Raw genomic sequence first — 24,027 nt, forward strand, 5'->3', positions numbered from 1 at the left:
GTATGGACCAGCTTAATTTCAAAAGATCAAACATTAATCTCAAGCATAACGGACCAACCATTAATTTTGAAATATTATGGAATTTCATTACCTTGTTAATGTTTCTATTCAAATAAAAGTTCTGACTAAAACTCCGTTTTTGGTAAATTTTTTGGCAACGTGCTAATTTTTGGCCTTTGTGATTTCAGCCCAACTCTTTCTGCTGTTTTTTTCTCTTCGAGTTAACATCCAGCCTTTGGTACTAGTGTCTGTTTTTTTTTCTTTTTTGAACCCCCGTTATGGTGTTCGTGAGTCCAGAATTAAATCATAATGCTATTGGCAATAAGAGTCTTACAATCGTAAAGCCGTTTTTACGTTGGAATGCCTAATTCTAAAAAGATTTTTTTAAACAAATCTCAATGAATATCATCATTAACTTTCTATAATTCGATAAGGTTCATTTGTCGAATTTTTACCCTTTCTTTAGTTGTCGTTTAACATTATTTTTATACTTACGCAAGTTGCCTTTCCAGATTTTTTGTTTTTTCGTCCTGAGACACTATTATATCTTGTAATCTCTGCAATAAAAAAATGACAATTAAAAGCAAATCACATATTCAGTTTTGAACTCCTAACGGTAATAGATTTCTAAATTATCTTTACTTTCTTACAGCGAAGAGAAGTTTTGCAGAAGCAGTCACTATTTTCAAACTTTCGTAAGTTTTAAATAATATTTCTGAGATAGTGGACTATTGGTATCAGCGGTTCTTACTAGGCTCAACCCAGTTCCCTGTTTGTAGCTGTGTGTGTATGACAGTCACATGACTAACCTGTATTTTAATTTCTTGCCGGCTTTGTTTTGGCTCATTTGGCCGTGACTCCCTAAAGTATTTTTGCGTAGGAAAGGGAAAAGCAAGCAAATTGTTAATTACAAGAAATAAAAAAAAAATATTTAGGGAAGGACGGATGTGAAACTAAATGGTGTGGAGTTTTTGGGTTCTCGGCGCGAACGCCTGGTTAACAATTCTGGTCGCAAGGCAAAAATCACTTCAATAGAAATAACAACATGCATGAAGTGCGAAAAATTTCGCCCTGGAGGAAAGTCGGGCCCAGTCTTCAGAGGCTGGGTGTTTTGTGACTCCAAGCACACTGAAACGTTAACAAACAACGGCTGGAAAGTGACAATAGGAGAGAAAAAATGTGTTTTAGAGGGCCGATATACTTGTTTTGGCAAAGTTGTATTGTTCCTCAGTCCAGTTGTTCGGCCTTAAGGATAGAAAAAATTCATTGCTTGCCTTACCTTTTTAGAAGTTGAAATGTTTGGGGCTTTTTTTCTTCGCCGGATGCGGCTGTAAATCTCATCGACTGAAATTAATAATAGTAAGAAAACATTTAGTACTATGTTCTTATCTTTTACCAACTAGCACTAGCTGAACTAGGTTGATTGACACTTTTTTTTAATTTCGAACATTCTCGTCCTCAGAGTCCACGATCCTTCTGGTCTGCGCCAGGGATCAATACCTTTGGCCTATCCCGATTTGTGAGCATGCGCAAAGTACTCGTTCTGTTTTTTTAGCCAATGAGATTTGTCAGATTCGACAATGAGTCCGTGAATCGCGGACTTCCGGTGTTGGACCCGGCGAGAGGTCTCGATCCCTCAAGCGCAGACCAGAAAGATCGTGGATTGTTGGACGAGAATTAGCCTGCGAATACAGCTGCCTCTCATCGCTCCCTTTCGCACGTAGTAGCAAGAGCGATAAGAGGCGGCTGTATTCGCAGGCTAGACGAGAATGAATTTCCAACAAATCGATTTAAATCGATTTTTTAATGCCACATTTGAGAGTCACTGAGCGAAGTACCGTGAATCTTCCCGAAGATTGCCGACGGCTTTTTGGAAACGTTCCGCACTTTATAAAATCCCGACCAAGACATAGCTAGGGGTCAGGTATAGCTAATCAGAGAACCCAGTGTTGCCTCGAGAATGGTTTACCATAAAGTAAATTCCTATTTCCGATCTGCGGGTTTGGGGAAAAAAACTTAATTTCGCAATATTAAATAAGCAGTTATTTTTGTTCGCAAAATATTTGTAAAAGAAAACTGTAATTGTGGAAAAGCGCAGTCACAAATGATACATTCGTTTCAAAATCTGGATGTTTTTCGCAAATTTATATTTTAAAAAATTGCGAATCTTCGGCCCTACAAAACAATAATAACAAAAAATAATGATTCGGGATTTAATTCAACATGGCTTATCTAAATTTATGTTAGCTGGATTTCACTAACAACGGCTTTAGACCTTATGCTGATGAAAATGTGGCTTGAAAGTATCCTACCTTTCTTCGCTTTGAAAAAGCAAGTTTAGCTAATTGCAACCTTGTGATTGCGCCTTCTTTAAAAACAAACTCTGCTTTTTGTTAAATAACTAACCTGTCTTTGTGTAGTCTTGAACTGTTCGTTTGTCGAAATTGAATCGATTTCTCTCTGCTCACTAAAATCTACTGAGGAAAAAATTTGCAACGTCTTAGTGAACCGGCAAACTCATATTGCAACAGAAGATTAAAATAGATTTTATACGTTAAAACACAACATCGGCAACTTGCACGAAAAACAGAACAAGCTTAACTTTACCTTCTTGAATACAAGCCATGCTGTGACACTCTAGATGAAGTTTCTTTGTTTGTTTGTAGCAAATCAGCGGAGCAAATTTCAACGCAGCGATTCGTTGTAAACTCAGTCTGACTCTGAATCGAACTTTTGCATTGTTGACGTAATAATAGAGTGCACACGCCTTATAAGGCAAAGCGCGCGCTTGCACAAACTTGCACGCGCAGCTGTAACGCAATATATTTTAAAGAGTTTTCAAAGAACGAAAGAAACTGTTGCTGCAGTTTAGAAGTAAACGCGATTTTCCTTTAAGCACTGGGCAAACGGTAACACAGTGGTCGCAAGTTCAACTTGCGTTCGGTGGCCAAACGGACACGCAAGTTTACTCGCAAGTGCACGCAAATTGCAAAAAGTTATTTAAAATGTTACGAGGCGCAATTCAGTATTTGAAGTGAACTGCAAAAGATGCGTTGATTTGCGATGGGTGGCCAAACGGTGAAAAAATTGCGTTAACCGTAAGTGCAAATTTGATCTCGGCCAAAGTGAACGCAAGTCAACGCAAGTCCTGACGCGTCAAACGGAGACGCAATTATGCAAGTGGACGCAAGTTTTTTAAAGTCATTATCGGACACCTCTAATTTAGACGGACACATTTGACTGTAACAAAACTCTCTATAAGACGGACACCTCTCTGAGACGGACAGTTGGAGCCGGTGCCGACGGTGTCTGTTTAAGAAAGGGTTGACTGTACTTCGAGTGATTGGTTGTAAAAAGCTCCCGCCATTTCCCACCCCGTGATCGAAAATAAAACTATACCCAGGCTGTCCAAACGGAAAATTAATTTTTGGCGATCAAACATTGTTTGGTGACCAAATATTTCCCCGTTTGGGCACCTTTTTTAAACCTGTTTGATAAAAAATGAACGTCGTCACACGTTTGACCATACGTCGTAAAACATTTAGTTCGTTTGGGAAGTCTTTGTCAAACATAATAAATAATGCGCGAGATGGAAGAAAATTGTCTACATACAATTCGGGGTTACTGCCCCTTCTTCAGTGGAAAAATATGAACTTGCTAGTCAATCAATGACATTTACATTATTGGTTTGGATTACTTGCGTACCTTACTTTTTTAAGGTACCGTATTTACTCGAATAAGCGCCGCCCCCGAATAAGCGCCGCCCTCGAATAAGCGCCGCATTCGGGACAAAAAAGTTAATAAGCGCCGCCCTCGAATAAGCGCCGCAGTGCCGATGCGGCGCTTACTCGAGGAATTCCTTATAACGAAAAATAGCACTACAAAGAAACTCTAAAACAGCCTTGGAAATTCCTTTTCGTAAAAAGCGTTGTTTTGCAGCTCAAAGTTATTATGTTTTACCGCTCGCCTATTATTATTTTCTATCCAAAATTCTTTCAATGCGCAGTTCTGTTAACGTTGTGAAGGCCATGAGCTTTGTCGGAACAGCAAGCGCAACTACTCTCTTCCGTAAGAGACGGATCCTGGCAATCAAAAGAACCTTCTTTTAGTTACTGTAGAAGTTTCGTTTCGATTAGATTCTTTGCGACGTCCAAATTTTAAATAAGCGCCGCGTAAATAAGCGCCGCCCTCGAATAAGCGCCGCACTTGTGGCGCGAAAAATTAAATAAGCGCCGCGCGGCGCTTATTCGAGTAAATACGGTAAGCAAGCGAAACTCATTACTGAGAGCTAACCATAAACAGGCTAGCTTGAGCCTTTTTTTTGGCTAACTGGAGTGCAAGCAGACAGCAGACATGCAGACTTGTTTCGTTTCAATATTTTGGGTCTTTCCAAAAAAAAAGTGCTATAATCGCAGAAGTGGGGGTGATTGGGTTCTAACTACACTCATTCATATTCAGGGTCCCCGTCGCCCTCTCCTCCCCAATCCCTTCCGAGTAACCTGAACGTAACCTCTGCTTCAAACGTTATAAGGCTTGGTGGAAAAACCTCATAATACCTAATTCGTATGTAGGTAAAATTCATTCTCACATGGAAGGTTTTTCACCAAGACTCATTTTAATACAGTGCAAAAAGAAATGACTTACTCAAAAGCAAGTTTTTATTTTTTTTTTTTTTTATGTAAAATTAATTCCCACATGGAAGGTTCTTCACCTAGACTCATTTTAAAAAAGTGCAAAAAAAAAAGACCAACTCAAAAGCAAGTTGATTTTATTTAATTTTTTTTTAAATTTCAATCTACTTCTTAATCCATCCAAGGGATCCATACTCCACCATGCTTGTCAGGGTTAGCATTCGGGTCGGCCGGTTTGTTTCTTGGTGGCACCATGGTCTTTCTGTATTCATCAAGCCACTGCAGCATCGAATCTACGATGGCTGGTTCGTTCTTAGCCTGGTTGACATATTCACAAGGATCCTTTTCGACGTCAAACAAACAAGGGCCCAGCTTAGGTGTACACTGGGGTGGAGAAGACGGTGGCTTGCCACAAGTAACAACAACATTTTTCAAGGCCCCTTCTCTGGTAGGGCGATTCGAGTTTTCAAATCCGGGGGGGAGCATACCATCCACTCCAATCTGTACCTGGTGGGTAGAGAGAGAGAGGTAAAGAATTACCCATCGTCTGAAAACATGTTATTTCTAGCTTAGTGCTGCAATCACTATTGGTGTATAAACCCCAAAATGATTCAAAATCATCATCATCGTCGTCATCATCATCATCATCATCATGCATGATGTTTTTTTTTACTTCGATGCCACTGTCACGCCAGAGAAAAAATACAAATCTATTGAGTCAAAAAAACTCAAGATCATTACTACTGGTCGTAGAAAATTACTAGATAAAACTACTTGACCAAGTCTCAGGTCTGTACGGTATTTCATACTCGAGTTATCTGTCAAAATGTTCCACACAAATTTATAGAGCACAGTATGGAAACGCCATGTTGGTGCCCATGCGGAGGGGCACCAAAATGGCAGCCGGAAATCAATAAAAACATCTGGAATTCACCAATGACTTCCGCTACAAAAACAAGTAAACATTGATGTTGTGTGGCGTGAAGGTTAGGTTGGTTAGGTTGGTCATTGGCAATTCTTATTTTTTAAGAGGTGGCAAGACGAGGAAAGTATTAGATTTTAATTGACATGATCAAACACAGGCAGATAACAGTTGCCAAATGAAGGATATAACAGAATTGATTTCTAATGCCCCCCCCCCCCCTTCACCAAAAAAACCCCCTTGAACTGTGTTCATTGACACAGTGAAGGGTGTCAAATGGTAAATGCGAGACTTTGTGAGACGGCGAGACTGATATCTTTTCTGCGAGCCCGAGACGTTTTTAGCCTTGCAAAAGAAATTGAGACTCCGAGAAGGCGTCAAAGAAAAATTTGAGACGACGAGATCCCTGAAATTTGGCTAAAATTTTGCGAGACACGCATTTTTTGAAGGACCATTCACCACCCCTATAGTGCACAGAGCAGAGATTCTTAATAAAGCTGGAAGCCAGGTAAAATACTCAGCTGTTGCATAAATTTTTTTGCTAATTAAGAGTGTGTCCATAAGAGGACCAGGCAACAGGTGATACAGCTCATATCACCGATTTCGCCCAAACTTAGCATAAATGCTGGGTATGGTGAGCTATTTACTGTGACAAAACATCAGCTTAAAATATTTAATTCCCTTCAAGTTATGGCACCTTTTGCAAAAAATGGCCATTTTTCACTAATTTATGCATATTTAATTAGCTGACTTTGATTGACCAGTTCCACAAGAAAAAAGACTTCTGAAAATAAAATTCACTGCATTATATTCTGAGTTAATTAGGCTTTAAGTACAAAAATTCACTTCAACCGTCTGATTTGATTTTTTCTCCTCAAACGGTCTTTTGGAAGGTACAAATTTCGTACTGTTGGAAATAGCCTTTAACTAGTGCCCAATATCTCCCATGAGCAACAACTTATATACATTATTCTTACATGGGTAATGAAATCCATCTCTAAACTTCACAAAAATGCCACAAAATGTCTGAGAACTTCAATATTTTATTAGTATTGAGGATTTTTTGATTAATTGTACTGTCGCTTTCTCGGTGTATTGATGGTAGTTATCGCTAGTAGTTGTTTGTTGTTACTAGTAGTTGCTGGTAGTTGCTGGTAGTTGTTGGTTGTTACTAGTAGTTGCTGGTAGTTGCTAGTAGTTGTTGGTTGTTACTAGTAGTTGCTGGTAGTTGCTAGTAGTTGCTGGTTGTTACTAGTAGTTGCTGGTAGTTGCTGGTAGTTGTTGGTTGTTACTAGTAGTTGCTGGTAGTTGCTAGTAGTTGTTGGTTGTTACTAGTAGTTGCTGGTAGTTGCTGGTTGTTACTAGTAGTTGCTGGTGGTTGCTAGTAGTTGTTGGTTGTTACTAGTAGTTGCTGGTAGTTGCTAGTAGTTGTTGGTTGTTACTAGTGGTTGCTGGTAGTTGCTTGTAGTTGCTGGTTGTTACTAGTAGTTGCTGGTAGTTGTTGGTTGTTACTAGTAGTGGCTGGTAGTTGCTAGTAGTTGTTGGTTGTTACTAGTAGTTGCTGGTAGTTGCTGGTTGTTACTAGCAGTTGCTGGTAGTTGCTAGTAGTTGTTGGTTGTTGCTAGTAGTTGCTGGTAGTTGCTAGTAGTTGTTGGTTGTTACTAGTAGTTGCTGGTTGTTGCTAGTAGTTGCTGGTTGTTGCTAGTAGTTGCTGGTAGTTGCTAGTAGTTGTTGGTTGTTACTAGTAGTTGCTGGTAGTTGCTAGTAGTTGCTGGTTGTTACTAGTAGTTGCTGGTAGTTGCTAAAAGTTGTTGGTTGTTACTAGTAGTTGCTGGTAGTTGCTAGTAGTTGCTGGTTGTTACTAGTAGTTGCTGGTAGTTGCTGGTAGTTGTTGGTTATTACTAGTAGTTGCTGGTAGTTGCTAGTAGTTGTTGGTTGTTACTAGTAGTTGCTGGTAGTTGCTGGTTGTTACTAGTAGTTGCTGGTAGTTGCTAGTAGTTGTTGGTTGTTGCTAGTAGTTGCTGGTAGTTGCTAGTAGTTGTTGGTTGTTACTAGTAGTTGCTGGTTGTTGCTAGTAGTTGCTGGTTGTTGCTAGTAGTTGCTGGTAGTTGCTAGTAGTTGTTGGTTGTTACTAGTAGTTGCTGGTAGTTGCTAGTAGTTGCTGGTTGTTACTAGTAGTTGCTGGTAGTTGCTAGAAGTTGCTGGTTGTTACTAGTAGTTGCTGGTAGTTGCTAGTAGTTGCTGGTAGTTGCTAGTAGTTGTTGGTTGTTACTAGTAGTTGCTGGTAGTTGCTAGTAGTTGCGGGTTGTTACTAGTAGTTGCTGGTTGTTGCTAGTAGTTGCTGGTAGTTGCTAGTAGTTGCTGGTTGTTACTAGTAGTTGCTGGTAGTTGCTAGTAGTTGCTGGTTGTTACTAGTAGTTGCTGGTAGTTGCTAGTAGTTACTGGTAGTTGCTAGTAGTTGCTGGTTGTTATTTGTTGTTACTGGTAGTTGCTAGTAGTTTGTGGTAGTTGCTAGTAGTTGTTGGTTGTTACTAGTAGTTGTTGGTTGTTACTAGTAGTTGCTGGTAGTTGCTAGTAGTTGTTGGTTGTTACTATTAGTTGCTGGTAGTTACTAGTAGTTGTTGGTTGTTACTAGTAGTTGCTAGTTGTTACTAGTAGTTACTGGTAGTGGCTTGTAGTTGCTGGTTGTTATTAGTAGTTACTGGTAGTTGCTGGTAGTTGTTGGTTGTTACTAGTAGTTGCTGGTAGTTGCTAGTAGTTGCTGGTAGTTGCTAGTAGTTGCTGGTAGTTGCTGGTAGTTGCTAGTAGTTGTTGGTTGTTACTAGTAGTTGCTGGTTGTTACTAGTAGTTACTGGTAGTTGCTAGTAGTTGCTGGTTGTTATTAGTAGTTACTGGTAGTTACTAGTAGTTGTTGGTTGTTACTAGTAGTTACCGGTAGTTGCTAGAAGTTGCTGGTTGTTGCTGGTAGTTGTTGGTTGTTACTGGTAGTTGCTGGTTGCTACTAGTAGTTGCTGGTAGTTGCTGGTAGTTGTTGGTTGTTACTAGTAGTTGTTGGTTGTTATTAGTAGTTACTGGTAGTTGCTGGTAGTTGTTGGTTGTTACTAGTAGTTGCTGGTAGTTGCTAGTAGTTGCTGGTAGGTGCTAGTAGTTGCTGGTAGTTGCTGGTAGTTGTTGGTTGTTACTAGTAGTTGCTGGTTGTTACTAGTAGTTACTGGTAGTTGCTATTAGTTGCTGGTTGTTATTAGTAGTTACTGGTGGTTGCTGGTAGTTGCTGGTTGTTACTAGTAGTTACTGGTAGTTGCTAGTAGTTGTTGGTTGTTACTAGTAGTTACTGGTAGTTGCTAGTAGTTGCTGGTTGTTATTAGTAGTTACTGGTGGTTGCTGGTAGTTGCTGGTTGTTACTAGTAGTTGCTGGTAGTTGCTAGTAGTTACTGGTAGTTGCTAGTAGTTGCTGGTTGTTATTTGTTGTTACTGGTAGTTGCTAGTAGTTTGTGGTAGTTGCTAGTAGTTGTTGGTTGTTACTAGTAGTTGTTGGTTGTTACTAGTAGTTGCTGGTAGTTGCTAGTAGTTGTTGGTTGTTACTAGTAGTTGCTGGTAGTTGCTAGTAGTTGTTGGTTGTTACTAGTAGTTGCTGGTAGTTACTAGTAGTTGTTGGTTGTTACTAGTAGTTGCTGGTTGTTACTAGTAGTTACTGGTAGTGGCTTGTAGTTGCTGGTTGTTATTAGTAGTTACTGGTAGTTGCTGGTAGTTGTTGGTTGTTACTAGTAGTTGCTGGTAGTTGCTAGTAGTTGCTGGTAGTTGCTGGTAGTTGCTAGTAGTTGTTGGTTGTTACTAGTAGTTGCTGCTTGTTACTAGTAGTTACTGGTAGTTGCTAGTAGTTGCTGGTTGTTATTAGTAGTTACTGGTAGTTACTAGTAGTTGTTGGTTGTTACTAGTAGTTACCGGTAGTTGCTAGTAGTTGCTGGTTGTTGCTGGTAGTTGTTGGTTGTTACTGGTAGTTGCTGGTTGCTACTAGTAGTTGCTGGTAGTTGCTGGTAGTTGTTGGTTGTTACTAGTAGTTGTTGGTTGTTATTAGTAGTTACTGGTAGTTGCTGGTAGTTGTTGGTTGTTACTAGTAGTTGCTGGTAGTTGCTAGTAGTTGCTGGTAGGTGCTAGTAGTTGCTGGTAGTTGCTGGTAGTTGTTGGTTGTTACTAGTAGTTGCTGGTTGTTACTAGTAGTTACTGGTAGTTGCTAGTAGTTGCTGGTTGTTATTAGTAGTTACTGGTGGTTGCTGGTAGTTGCTGGTTGTTACTAGTAGTTACTGGTAGTTGCTAGTAGTTGTTGGTTGTTACTAGTAGTTACTGGTAGTTGCTAGTAGTTGCTGGTTGTTGTTAGTAGTTACTGGTGGTTGCTGGTAGTTGCTGGTTGTTACTAGTAGTTACTGGTAGTTGCTAGTAGTTGCTGGTTGTTATTAGTAGTTACTGGTAGTTGCTGGTTGTTACTAGTAGTTGCTGGTAGTTGCTAGTACTTGTTGGTTGTTACTAGTAGTTGTTGGTTGTTATTAGTAGTTACTGGTAGTTGCTGGTAGTTGTTGGTTGTTACTAGTAGTTGTTAGTAGTTGCTAGTAGTTGTTGGTTGTTATTAGTAGTTTTTGGTTGTTTCTAGTAGTTATTGGTCGTTACTGGTAGTTGTTGGTTGTTACTAGTAGTTGCTGGTAGTTTTTGGTCGTTACTAGTAGTTGTTGGTTGTTACTAGTAGTTACTGGTAGTTGCTAGAAGTTGCTGGTTGTTATTAGTAGTTACTGGTAGTTGCTGGTAGTTGTTGGTTGTTACTAGTAGTTGCTGGTAGTTGCTAGTAGTTGCCGGTAGTTGCTAGTAGTTGCTGGTAGTTACTGGTAGTTGTTGGTTGTTACTAGTAGTTGCAGGTAGTTGCTAGTAGTTGTTGGTTGTTACTAGTAGTTGCTGGTAGTTGCTAGTAGTTGCTGGTTGTTACTAGTAGTTGCTGGTAGTTGCTAGTAGTTGTTGGTTGTTGCTAGTAGTTGCTGGTAGTTGCTAGTAGTTGTTGGTTGTTACTAGTAGTTGCTGGTTGTTACTAGTAGTTGCTGGTAGTTGCTAGTAGTTGCTGGTTGTTACTAGTAGTTGTTGGTTGTTACTAGTAGTTGCTGGTAGTTGCTAGTAGTTGCTGGTTGTTACTAGTAGTTGCTGGTAGTTGCTAGTAGTTGCTGGTTGTTGCTAGTAGTTGCTGGTTGTTGCTAGTAGTTGCTGGTAGTTGCTAGTAGTTGTTGGTTGTTACTAGTAGTTGTTGGTTGTTACTAGTAGTTGCTGGTTGTTACTAGTAGTTGTTGGTTGTTACTAGTAGTTGCTGGTTGTTACTTGTAGTTGCTGGTAGTTGCTAGTAGTTACTGGTAGTTGCTAGTAGTTGCTGGTTGTTATTAGTAGTTACTGGTAGTTGCTAGTAGTTTGTGGTAGTTGCTAGTAGTTGTTGGTTGTTACTAGTAGTTGTTGGTTGTTACTAGTAATTGCTGGTAGTTGCTAGTAGTTGTTGGTTGTTACTAGTAGTTGCGGGTAGTTGCTAGTAGTTACTGGTAGTGGCTTGTAGTTGCTGGTTGTTATTAGTAGTTACTGGTAGTTGCTGGTAGTTGTTGGTTGTTACTAGTAGTTGCTGGTAGTTGCTAGTAGTTGCTGGTAGTTGCTGGTAGTTGCTGGTAGTTGCTGGTAGTTGTTGGTTGTTACTAGTAGTTGCTGGTTGTTACTAGTAGTTACTGGTAGTTGCTAGTAGTTGCTGGTTGTTATTAGTAGTTACTGGTAGTTACTAGTAGTTGTTGGTTGTTACTAGTAGTTACTGGTAGTTGCTAGTAGTTGCTGGTTGTTATTAGTAGTTACTGGTGGTTGCTGGTAGTTGCTGGTTGTTACTAGTAGTTACTGGTAGTTGCTAGTAGTTGCTGGTTGTTATTAGTAGTTACTGGTAGTTGCTGGTAGTTTTGGTTGTTACTGGTAGTTGCTGGTTGTTACTAGTAGTTGCTGGTAGTTGCTAGTAGTTGTTGGTTGTTACTAGTAGTTGCTGGTTTTTCTATTATTCTTTATTGTTTTTAGAAGTATTGGTAGTATATTGTACTATGCATCTATTTTTACTAATCTTCTATATTTTGTCTAGTATTGCTGTAGTTGCTAGTATTTTGGTTGACTAGTAGTTGTGGTTGTTACTAGTAGTTGCTGGTAGTTGCTAGAGGCGGTTGTACTAGTAGTTGTTGGTTGTTACTAGTAGTTGCTGTAGTTGCTAGTAGTTGCTGGTTGTTACTAGTAGTTGCTGGTAGTGCTAGTAGTTGCTGGTTGTTGCTAGTAGTTGCTGGTTTTTGCTAGTAGTTGCTGGTAGTTGCTAGTAGTTGTTGGTTGTTACTAGTAGTTGTTGGTTGTTACTAGAAGTTGCTGGTTGTTACTAGTAGTTGTTGGTTGTACTAGTAGTTGCTGGTTGTTACTAGTAGTTGCTGGTAGTTGCTAGTAGTTACTGGTAGTTGCTAGTAGTTGCTGGTTGTTATTAGTAGTTACTGGTAGTTGCTAGTAGTTTGTGGTAGTTGCTAGTAGTTGTTGGTTGTTACTAGTAGTTGTTGGTTGTTACTAGTAGTTGTGGTAGTTGCTAGTAGTTGTTGGTTGTTACTAGTAGTTGCGGGTAGTTGCTAGTAGTTACTGGTAGTGGTGTAGTTGCTGTTTATTAGTAGTTACTGGTAGTTGCTGTAGTTGTTGGTTGTTACTAGTAGTTGCTGGTAGTTGCTAATAGTTGCTGGTAGTTGCTAGTAGTCGCTGGTAGTTGCTGGTAGTAGCTGTAGTTGTTGGTTGTTACTAGTAGTTGCTGGTTGTTACTAGTAGTTACTGGTAAATGCTAGTAGTTGCTGTTGTTATTAGTAGTTATGGTAGTTGCTGGTAGTTGCTGGTTGTTACTAGTAGTTTCTTGTAGTTGCTAGTAGTTGCTGGTTGTTATTAGTAGTTACTGGTAGTTGCTGGTAGTTGTTGGTTGTTACTGGTAGTTGCTGGTTGTTACTAGTAGTTGCTGGTAGTTGCTAGTAGTTGTTGGTTGTTACTAGTAGTTGTTGGTTGTTATTAGTAGTTACTGGTAGTTGCTGGTAGTTGTTGGTTGTTACTAGTAGTTGTTGGTAGTTGGTAGTAGTTGTTGGTTGTTATTAGTAGTTGTTGGTTGTTTCTAGTAGTTGTTGGTTGTTACTAGTAGTTGCTGGTAGTTTTGGTCGTTACTAGTAGTTGTTGGTTGTTACTAGTAGTTACTGGTAGTTGCTAGTAGTTGCTGGTTGTTACTAGTAGTTGCTGGTAGTTGCTAGTAGTTACTGGTAGTTGCTAGTAGTTGCTGGTTGTTATTAGTAGATACTGGTAGTTGCTAGTAGTTTGTGGTAGTTGCTAGTAGTTGTTGGTTGTTACTAGTAGTTGTTGGTTGTTACTAGTAGTTGCTGGTAGTTGCTAGTAGTTGTTGATTGTTACTAGTAGTTGCTGGTAGTTGCTAGTAGTTGTTGGTTGTTACTAGTAGTTGCTGGTTGTTACTAGTAGTTACTGGTAGTGGCTTGTAGTTGCTGGTTGTTATTAGTAGTTACTGGTAGTTGCTGGTAGTTGTTGGTTGTTACTAGTAGTTGCTGGTAGTTGCTAGTAGTTGCTGGTAGTTGCTAGTAGTTGCTGGTAGTTGCTGGTAGTTGCTGGTAGTAGTTGGTTGTTACTAGTAGTTGCTGGTTGTTACTAGTAGTTACTGGTAGTTGCTAGTAGTTGCTGGTTGTTATTAGTAGTTACTGGTAGTTACTAGTAGTTGTTGGTTGTTACTAGTAGTTACTGGTAGTTGCTTGTAGTTGCTGTTGTTATTAGTAGTTACTGGTAGTTGTGTAGTTGTTGGTTGTTGCTGTATTTTGGTTGTTACTGGTAGTTGCTGGTTTTTACTAGTAGTGTGGTAGTTGCTATAGTTTTGGTTGTTACTAGTAGTTGCTGTATTGCTAGTAGTTGCTGTTGTTACTAGTAGTTGCTGTAGTGCTGGTATTTTGGTTGTTACTAGTAGTTGCTGTAGTGCTAGTAGTTTTGGTTGTTACTAGTATTTGGTAGTTGCTAGTAGTTGCTGGCTGTTACTAGTAGTTGCTGTAGTTGCTAGTAGTTGTTGGTTGTTGCTAGTAGTTGCTGGTAGTTTCTAGTAGTTTTGGTTGTTACTAGTAGTTGCTGGTTGTTGCTAGTAGTTCTGGTTGTTGCTAGTAGTTCTGTAGTTGCTAGTAGTTGTTGGTTGTTACTAGTAGTTGCTGGTAGTTGCTAATAGTTGCTGGTTGTTACTAGTAGTTGCTGGTAGTTGCTAGTAGTTGCTGGTTGTTACTAGTAGTTGCTGGTAGTTGCTAGTAGTTTTGGTTGTCTCTAGTAGTTCTGGTAGTTGCTAGTAGTTGTTGGTTGTTACTAGTGTTGCTGGTTGTTGCTAGTAGTTGCTGGTTGTTGCTAGTAGTTGCTGGTAGTTGCTAGTAGTTTTGGTTGTTACTAGTAGTTGCTTGTAGTTGCTAGTAGTTGCTTTGTTACTAGTAGTTGCTGGTAGTTGCTAGTAGTTACTGGTAGTTGCTAGTAGTTGCTGGTTGTTATTAGTAGTTACTGGTAGTTGCTAGTAGTTGCTGGTTGTTACTAGTAGTTGCTGGTAGTTGCTGGTAGTTGTTGGTTGTTACTAGTAGTTGCTGGTAGTTGCTAGTAGTTGTTGGTTGTTACTAGTAATTGCTGGTAGTTGCTAGTAGTTGCTGGCTGTTACTAGTAGTTGCTGGTAGTTGCTAGTAGTTGTTGGTTGTTGCTAGTAGTTGCTGGTAGTTGCTAGTAGTTGTTGGTTGTTACTAGTAGTTGCTGGTTGTTGCTAGTAGTTGCTGGTTGTTGCTAGTAGTTGCTGGTAGTTGCTAGTAGTTGTTGGTTGTTACTAGTAGTTGCTGGTAGTTGCTAGTAGTTGCTGGTTGTTAGTAGTAGTTGCTGGTAGTTGCTAGTAGTTGCTGGTTGTTACTAGTAGTTGCTGGTATTTGCTAGTAGTTGTTGGTTGTTGCTAGTAGTTTCTGGTAGTTGCTAGTAGTTGTTGGTTGTTACTAGTAGTTGCTGTTGTTGCTAGTAGTTGCTGGTTGTTGCTAGTAGTTGCTGGTAGTTGCTAAAGTTGTTGGTTGTTACTAGTAGTTGCTGGTAGTTGCTAGTAGTTGCTGGTTGTTACCAGTAGTTGCTGGTAGTTGCTAGTAGTTACTGGTAGTTGCTAGTAGTTGCTGGTTGTTATTAGTAGTTACTGGTAGTTGCTAGTAGTTTCTGGTAGTTGCTAGGAGTTGTTGGTTGTTACTAGTAGATGTTGGTTGTTACTAGTAGTTGCTTGTAGTTGCTAGTAGTTGTTGGTTGTTACTAGTAGTTGCTGGTAGTTGCTAGTAGTTGTTGGTTGTTACTAGTAGTTGCTGGTTGTTACTAGTAGTTACTGGTAGTTGCTAGTAGTTGCTGGTTTTATTAGTAGTTACTGTAGTTGCTGGTAGTTGTTGGTTGTTACTAGTAGTTGCTGGTAGTTGCTAGTAGTTGCTGGTAGTTGCTAGTAGTTCTGTAGTTGCTGTAGTTCTGGTAGTTTTGGTTGTTACTAGTAGTTGCTGGTTGTTACTAGTAGTTACTGGTAGTTGCTAGTAGTTGCTGGTTGTTATGAGTAGTTACTGGTAGTTACTAGTAGTTGTTGGTTGTTACTAGTAGTTACTGGTAGTTGCTAGTAGTTGCTGGTTGTTATTAGTAGTTACTGTAGTTGCTGGTTGTTACTAGTAGTTGCTGGTAGTTGCTAGTAGTTGTTGTTGTTACTAGTAGTTGTTGGTTGTTATTAGTAGTTACTGGTAGTTGCTGGTAGTTGTTGGTTGTTACTAGTAGTTACTGGTAGTTGCTAGTAGTTGCTGTTGTTATTAGTAGTTACTGGTAGTTGCTGGTAGTTGTTGGTTGTTACTGGTAGTTGCTGGTTGTTACTAGTAGTTGCTGGTAGTTGCTAGTAGTTTTGGTTGTTACTAGTAGTTGTTGGTTGTTATTAGTAGTTACTGGTAGTTGCTGGTAGTTTTTGGTTGTTACTAGTAGTTGTTGGTAGTTGCTAGTAGTTGTTGGTTGTTATTAGTAGTTTTTGGTTGTTTCTAGTAGTTGTTGGTCGTTACTAGTAGTTGTTGGTTGTTACTAGTAGTTGCTGGTAGTTTTTGGTCGTTACTAGTAGTTGTTGGTTGTTACTAGTAGTTACTGGTAGTTGCTAGAAGTTGCTGGTTGTTATTAGTAGTTACTGGTAGTTGCTGGTAGTTGTTGGTTGTTACTAGTAGTTGCTGGTAGTTGCTAGTAGTTGCTGGTAGTTGCTAGTAGTTGCTGGTAGTTACTGGTAGTTGTTGGTTGTTACTAGTAGTTGCTGGTAGTTGCTAGTAGTTGTTGGTTGTTACTAGTAGTTGCTGGTAGTTGCTAGTAGTTGTTGGTTGTTGCTAGTAGTTGCTGGTAGTTGCTAGTAGTTGTTGGTTGTTACTAGTAGTTGCTGGTAGTTGCTAGTAGTTGCTGGTAGTTGCTAGTAGTTGCTGGTAGTTACTGGTAGTTGTTGGTTGTTACTAGTAGTTGCTGGTAGTTGCTAGTAGTTGTTGGTTGTTACTAGTAGTTGCTGGTAGTTGCTAGTAGTTGTTGGTTGTTGCTAGTAGTTGCTGGTAGTTGCTAGTAGTTGTTGGTTGTTACTAGTAGTTGCTGGTTGTTACTAGTAGTTGCTGGTAGTTGCTAGTAGTTGCTGGTAGTTGCTAGTAGTTGCTGGTAGTTACTGGTAGTTGTTGGTTGTTACTAGTAGTTGCTGGTAGTTGCTAGTAGTTGTTGGTTGTTACTAGTAGTTGCTGGTAGTTGCTAGTAGTTGTTGGTTGTTGCTAGTAGTTGCTGGTAGTTGCTAGTAGTTGTTGGTTGTTACTAGTAGTTGCTGGTTGTTACTAGTAGTTGCTGGTAGTTGCTAGTAGTTGCTGGTTGTTACTAGTAGTTGTTGGTTGTTACTAGTAGTTGCTGGTAGTTGCTAGTAGTTGCTGGTTGTTACTAGTAGTTGCTGGTAGTTGCTAGTAGTTGCTGGTTGTTGCTAGTAGTTGCTGGTTTTTGCTAGTAGTTGCTGGTAGTTGCTAGTAGTTGTTGGTTGTTACTAGTAGTTGTTGGTTGTTACTAGAAGTTGCTGGTTGTTACTAGTAGTTGTTGGTTGTTACTAGTAGTTGCTGGTTGTTACTAGTAGTTGCTGGTAGTTGCTAGTAGTTACTGGTAGTTGCTAGTAGTTGCTGGTTGTTATTAGTAGTTACTGGTAGTTGCTAGTAGTTTGTGGTAGTTGCTAGTAGTTGTTGGTTGTTACTAGTAGTTGTTGGTTGTTACTAGTAGTTGCTGGTAGTTGCTAGTAGTTGTTGGTTGTTACTAGTAGTTGCGGGTAGTTGCTAGTAGTTACTGGTAGTGGCTTTAGTTGCTGGTTGTTATTAGTAGTTACTGGTAGTTGCTGGTAGTTGTTGGTTGTTACTAGTAGTTGCTGGTAGTTGCTAATAGTTGCTGGTAGTTGCTAGTAGTTGCTGGTAGTTGCTGGTAGTAGCTGGTAGTTGTTGGTTGTTACTAGTAGTTGCTGGTTGTTACTAGTAGTTACTGGTAAATGCTAGTAGTTGCTGGTTGTTATTAGTAGTTACTGGTAGTTGCTGGTAGTTGCGTGTTGTTACTAGTAGTTTCTTGTAGTTGCTAGTAGTTGCTGGTTGTTATTAGTAGTCACTGGTAGTTGCTGGTAGTTGTTGGTTGTTACTGGTAGTTGCTGGTTGTTACTAGTAGTTGCTGGAAGTTGCTAGTAGTTGTTGGTTGTTACTAGTAGTTGTTGGTTGTTATTAGTAGTTACTGGTAGTTGCTGGTAGTTGTTGGTTGTTACTAGTAGTTGTTGGTAGTTGGTAGTAGTTGTTGGTTGTTATTAGTAGTTGTTGGTTGTTTCTAGTAGTTGTTGGTTGTTACTAGTAGTTGCTGGTAGTTTTTGGTCGTTACTAGTAGTTGTTGGTTGTTACTAGTAGTTACTGGTAGTTGCTAGTAGTTGCTGGTTGTTACTAGTAGTTGCTGGTAGTTGCTAGTAGTTACTGGTAGTTGCTAGTAGTTGCTGGTTGTTATTAGTAGATACTGGTAGTTGCTAGTAGTTTGTGGTAGTTGCTAGTAGTTGTTGGTTGTTACTAGTAGTTGTTGGTTGTTACTAGTAGTTGCTGGTAGTTGCTAGTAGTTGTTGATTGTTACTAGTAGTTGCTGGTAGTTGCTAGTAGTTGTTGGTTGTTACTAGTAGTTGCTGGTTGTTACTAGTAGTTACTGGTAGTGGCTTGTAGTTGCTGGTTGTTATTAGTAGTTACTGGTAGTTGCTGGTAGTTGTTGGTTGTTACTAGTAGTTGCTGGTAGTTGCTAGTAGTTGCTGGTAGTTGCTAGTAGTTGCTGGTAGTTGCTGGTAGTTGCTGGTAGTAGTTGGTTGTTACTAGTAGTTGCTGGTTGTTACTAGTAGTTACTGGTAGTTGCTAGTAGTTGCTGGTTGTTATTAGTAGTTACTGGTAGTTACTAGTAGTTGTTGGTTGTTACTAGTAGTTACTGGTAGTTGCTTGTAGTTGCTGGTTGTTATTAGTAGTTACTGGTAGTTGCTGGTAGTTGTTGGTTGTTGCTGGTAGTTGTTGGTTGTTACTGGTAGTTGCTGGTTTTTACTAGTAGTTGCTGGTAGTTGCTAGTAGTTGTTGGTTGTTACTAGTAGTTGCTGGTAGTTGCTAGTAGTTGCTGGTTGTTACTAGTGTTGCTGGTAGTTGCTGGTAGTTGTTGGTTGTTACTAGTAGTTGCTGGTAGTTGCTAGTAGTTGTTGGTTGTTACTAGTATTGCTGGTAGTTGCTAGTAGTTGCTGGCTGTTACTAGTAGTTGCTGGTAGTTGCTAGTAGTTGTTGGTTGTTGCTAGTAGTTGCTGTAGTTTCTAGTATTGTTGGTTGTTACTAGTAGTTGCTGGTTGTTGCTAGTAGTTGCTGGTTGTTGCTAGTAGTTGCTGGTAGTTGCTATAGTTGTTGGTTGTTACTAGTAGTTGCTGGTAGTTGCTAATAGTTGCTGGTTGTTACTAGTAGTTGCTGGTAGTTGCTAGTAGTTGCTGGTTGTTACTAGTAGTTGCTGGTAGTTGCTAGTAGTTGTTGGTTGTCTCTAGTAGTTGCTGGTAGTTGTTAGTAGTTGTTGGTTGTTACTAGTAGTTGCTGGTTGTTGCTAGTAGTTGCTGGTTGTTGCTAGTAGTTGCTGGTAGTTGCTAGTAGTTGTTGGTTGTTACTAGTAGTTGCTTGTAGTTGCTAGTAGTTGCTGGTTGTTACTAGTAGTTGCTGGTAGTTGCTAGTAGTTACTGGTAGTTGCTAGTAGTTGCTGGTTGTTACTAGTAGTTACTGGTAGTTGCTAGTAGTTGCTGGTTGTTACTAGTAGTTGCTGGTAGTTGCTGGTAGTTGTTGGTTGTTACTAGTAGTTGCTGGTAGTTGCTAGTAGTTGTTGGTTGTTACTAGTATTGCTGGTAGTTGCTAGTAGTTGCTGGCTGTTACTAGTAGTTGCTGGTAGTTGCTAGTAGTTGTTGGTTGTTGCTAGTAGTTGCTGGTAGTTGCTAGTAGTTGTTGGTTGTTACTAGTAGTTGCTGGTTGTTGCTAGTAGTTGCTGGTTGTTGCTAGTAGTTGCTGGTAGTTGCTAGTAGTTGTTGGTTGTTACTAGTAGTTGCTGGTAGTTGCTAGTAGTTGCTGGTTGTTACTAGTAGTTGCTGGTAGTTGCTAGTAGTTGCTGGTTGTTACTAGTAGTTGCTGGTATTTGCTAGTAGTTGTTGGTTGTTGCTAGTAGTTTCTGGTAGTTGCTAGTAGTTGTTGGTTGTTACTAGTAGTTGCTGGTTGTTGCTAGTAGTTGCTGGTTGTTGCTAGTAGTTGCTGGTAGTTGCTAAAAGTTGTTGGTTGTTACTAGTAGTTGCTGGTAGTTGCTAGTAGTTGCTGGTTGTTACCAGTAGTTGCTGGTAGTTGCTAGTAGTTACTGGTAGTTGCTAGTAGTTGCTGGTTGTTATTAGTAGTTACTGGTAGTTGCTAGTAGTTTCTGGTAGTTGCTAGGAGTTGTTGGTTGTTACTAGTAGATGTTGGTTGTTACTAGTAGTTGCTTGTAGTTGCTAGTAGTTGTTGGTTACTAGTAGTTGCTGGTAGTTGCTAGTAGTTGTTGGTTGTTACTAGTAGTTGCTGGTTGTTACTAGTAGTTACTGGTAGTTGCTAGTAGTTGCTGGTTGTTATTAGTAGTTACTGGTAGTTGCTGGTAGTTGTTGGTTGTTACTAGTAGTTGCTGGTAGTTGCTAGTAGTTGCTGGTAGTTGCTAGTAGTTGCTGGTAGTTGCTGGTAGTTGCTGGTAGTTGTTGGTTGTTACTAGTAGTTGCTGGTTGTTACTAGTAGTTACTGGTAGTTGCTAGTAGTTGCTGGTTGTTATGAGTAGTTACTGGTAGTTACTAGTAGTTGTTGGTTGTTACTAGTAGTTACTGGTAGTTGCTAGTAGTTGCTGGTTGTTATTAGTAGTTACTGGTAGTTGCTGGTTGTTACTAGTAGTTGCTGGTAGTTGCTAGTAGTTGTTGGTTGTTACTAGTAGTTGTTGGTTGTTATTAGTAGTTACTGGTAGTTGCTGGTAGTTGTTGGTTGTTACTAGTAGTTGCTGGTAGTTGCTAGTAGTTGCTGGTAGTTGCTGGTAGTTGTTGGTTGTTACTAGTAGTTGCTGGTTGTTACTAGTAGTTACTGGTAGTTGCTAGTAGTTGCTGGTTGTTATTAGTAGTTACTGGTAGTTACTAGTAGTTGTTGGTTGTTACTAGTAGTTACTGGTAGTCGCTAGTAGTTGCTGGTTGTTATTAGTAGTTACTGGTAGTTGCTGGTAGTTGCTGGTTGTTACTAGTAGTTACTGGTAGTTGCTAGTAGTTGCTGGTTGTTATTAGTAGTTACTGGTAGTTGCTGGTAGTTGTTGGTTGTTACTAGTAGTTGCTGGTAGTTGCTAGTTACTAGCGACTACCAGCAACTACTAGTAACAACCAACAACTACTGGTAACAACCAACACCTATGAACAACTACCAGCCACAACCATCAACTACCCAGTAACTACCAGGAACTACTAGTAACAACCAACAACTACCAGTAACTACCAGCAACTACTAGTAACAACCAACAACTACTAGTAACAACCAGTAACTACCATCAACTACCAGTAACTACCAGCAACTACAACTAACAACTACTAGCAACTACTAGTAACAACCAGTAACTACCATTAACAACCAACAACTACTAGTAACAACCAACAACTACCAGCAACTACTAGTAACAACCAACAACTACTAGTAACAACCAACAATCACTAGTAACTACTAGCAACTACCAGCAACTACTAGTAACTACTAATAACTACCAGCAACTACTATTAACAACCAACAACTACTAGTAACTACCAACAACTACTAGTAACAACCAACAACTACCGACAATTGCAAACAATAACGATAACTACCATCAATACACCGAGCAAGCGACAGTACAATTACTATTACATGACGTATATACCTCGGGTGCACTCGTGGCCTTCTACCATGAAGTATATACCCGAGAGTCTTCGTCCCTTCGGAACGAAGACCCTGGGTACTAGGATGCGACCGTCACATGATGCTGCAGAATTCAGTCCCCAGGTAAACAGTCGATACTTGCCCACAGTACCCACAAATTCTAAAACGGGTGAGCGTGTGACAACCACCAAACAATGCACCCGCAATTCTCGTCCCCAAAGCCCTTTTTGATTTCTAGCCCTTTCGTTTCTCTTAGCCGGCTTGGTTCCTCGTGCCAAGGCCCAGCCGGCTAAGAGAAACGAAAGGGCTATGTGCACCCGCGTGACTTTCCGATTCAACTTCCCTTGTCTTTACCGTGAGTGAGTATCGGTGAGACCCTGGGAACAAGGTAGATAGATAGATAGATTTAACAATTAGACTACGAGCCCGAGTTTTCTATGAGCAAATAGTCAACGAGGCGCAGCCGAGTTGACTATCGCTCATAGAAAACGAGGGCGAGTAGTCTAATTGTTTTAGTAGAAACTCGGAATGATTGTAGTCCAAAACCTACAATATTGTGCACTTTGAAGTCAAAAATCAAGAAAATGTACCGCTTAAAGAGCTACGAGCGCGCGCGACTGTTTTCTTTCGGCGAATAGAAAACAGTGGGAGAACCAATCAGATTCGCGGATTTCCAATAGAACACAGCTGAGTTTCTACTAAAGATAGATAGAAACTTTATTAAAATGTCATAAACCACCTAGCTGGGGAAAACTCCCCCACTAATACGGGGACATAACAAAAAAAAAGGGTTAAAATAAAAGAAAATACTAAAAAACTATGGCTATTTACAATAATAAAATTTAAATCTATTAAAGTTAAAATATGTTATATAATACAATAATACATAATTAAAAATTCTTTAGGAGGAGCAGAGCGGACAGCCTCTGCACCCATCATCTAATAATGCATCAAGATTGTTAAGATTTCTGACGTTCGTCTTAAAAATACTGATGGATGTGGCCTCTCTTATGCTCTTTGGTAATTTTGACCACAATTTGGGTCCTAGATATCTGATCGAGTGCTTGCCGTATTTCACCGAGTTAAACGTAGGCATTGTAAAACCAAATTGTCTTAAGTTATACGTACTGGAGTTATTGCTGAAAAAATTACAGAGATAATAGGGGCATAACTTATGTTTAACTTTAAACATTAGAATAGAGAGGTCTTGAAGTCGTCTATTAAGTAATGTGGGCAGTCCGGCCCTCTCGAGCAGTTGAATATAACTTGAGCTGTTATCCTTAAAGACTGCTCTGAGGCCTCTTTCTTGTATTCTCTCCAGTTTTCTTGTATCACTAGCTTTGCAAAAGTGCCACACTAAGTGACAATAGGTAACATAAGGCAAGATGGCGCATTTGAACAATGTTAATTTTGACTGTGTTGGAATTAGGTTTCTTAATCTCATTAACACGCCAATTCTTTGACTAGCTTTTTTACAGATAAGATTTATGTGGTCAGAGAAATTAAGATCGGAGTCTAGTGTCACGCCTAAAAGCTGAAGATTATCCGTGGTCTTGATTTCCTCTCCGTTTACATGGATGTTACTATTGCTCTGACTAAAGCCGATGCTCATGGCTTGGTACTTCTTTATATTCCCGGCTAAGAGATTTGAGCCGTACCAGTTTGTAGCAAAATTAGCACTCTCCTCAGTTGAGTTGCGATGTTACAGTTCCCTGGTCGTCCCCGATGTGATAAATTTGATGATCAACTGCATACATTGAAAGTTTCGCGTTGAGGCCATAAGGTAAATCGTTTTGAAAAACGTTCCATAGCAGCGGGCCAAGGGCGGAGCCCTGTGGACAGCCGCGGTTTACCAGTCGACTCGAACTGACGTGACGACCGATCTTAACTCGATATTTCCGGTCAGTGAGGTAGCTATTTAGCAGTTGTACGGTATTCTCTCGAAAACCGTATGCTCTGATACCTACCAACACCGATACCTACCTTAAAGCTGCAGAGGTATGACGTCAGTCATTTTCGTCGTAAAACCCTAGCTACCTGATGGTTGAACACGTTCGTGACGTCAGTCAGGTCGTCGTACACGAGCCATGAGCCGAGATACCGAAGGAAGCAACCGTGTTCGAAAATCAATTTTCATGGTGTAATCCCAACTACTCCCATCTCTGGTTGACGGTGGGGCAGTGAAGGACTCCATTCTGGAACACAGAGCATTTGTAACTCTTAGCTGGCTGAGCCTGTGCACGAGAAACAAGTGGCTCAGGGCACATGTATTATTCATTCGTTTCCACGTGCGTTTGCTTCAATTTGAAGGGTAACATCACGTGGACTAAAATGGACAACAACCAAACAAAGCTAAAGAGGTCTGCAAAGGACTGCCACATGTTGCTGCAGAGAACGCAGTCACCAGGTAAACAGTGCATATTTTCTACAAATTCTAAAACGGGCGAGCGGAGCCTCCGTATACGCGTATTCGTTGCTCTCAGATTGTGTGACAACCATCGTGACCGACAACCACGCACTACTAAACTAACGTATTTACTCGAATAAGCGCCGCCCCCGAATAAGCGCCGCATTTGGGACAAAAAAGTTAAAAAGCGCCCCAGTCCCGATGCGGCGCTTTTTCGAAGAATTCCGTTTTACTTAAAATTGCACTTCAAAGCAACTCTAAAACAAATTTGGACATTTTTTTTTTCATCAAGAGCGATGCTTTGCAGTTCACAGTGATCGATCGTTTTACTGCTCGCCCATTAGTTTTCTATTCAACATTCTTACAATACGTAGCTCTGTAAATGTTGTGAAGACCGCGAACCTTGCCAGGACAGCCAGCGCTACTTCTCTCTTCAGCAAGAGACGAATACTGACAATCAGAAAGAAGACGCTATTTTCGATAACTGCAAAATATTCTTTGTGGCGTCCAAAATTTAAATAAGCGCCG

General features: G+C 40.1%; 1 protein-coding gene and 1 pseudogene across 3 annotated transcripts in view; both read right to left on the minus strand.

Moving 5' to 3' along the window:
- Nucleotides 1-2,895, minus strand: part of LOC144631819 (uncharacterized) — an 8,870-nt gene extending 5,975 nt beyond the window's left edge. The window contains exons 1-5 of one of the 2 annotated variants that reach the window (XM_078490389.1): nt 2,608-2,895; nt 2,407-2,477; nt 1,280-1,344; nt 810-861; nt 496-557 (exon numbers count right to left, since the gene is read on the minus strand). In XM_078490389.1, coding sequence (XP_078346515.1) covers nt 496-557; nt 810-861; nt 1,280-1,344; nt 2,407-2,477; nt 2,608-2,626 — 269 coding nt within the window. In that variant the 5' untranslated portion in view covers nt 2,627-2,895. The remainder of the gene's footprint in view (nt 1-495; nt 558-809; nt 862-1,279; nt 1,345-2,406; nt 2,478-2,607) is intronic. The other variant, XM_078490390.1, reaches the window with a different exon arrangement.
- Nucleotides 2,896-4,443: 1,548 nt separating this feature from the next.
- Nucleotides 4,444-24,027, minus strand: part of LOC144631780 (arylsulfatase J-like) — an 82,590-nt pseudogene continuing 63,006 nt past the window's right edge. Inside the window, exon 10 of the transcript XR_013566796.1 lies at nt 4,444-5,074. The product of XR_013566796.1 is annotated as an arylsulfatase J-like (transcript). The remainder of the gene's footprint in view (nt 5,075-24,027) is intronic.

This window comes from Oculina patagonica, chromosome 12 (assembly GCF_052425735.1).
Source record: "Oculina patagonica isolate OP01 chromosome 12, crgOcupat, whole genome shotgun sequence".
NCBI classification, from domain to species: domain Eukaryota; kingdom Metazoa; phylum Cnidaria; class Anthozoa; order Scleractinia; family Oculinidae; genus Oculina; species Oculina patagonica.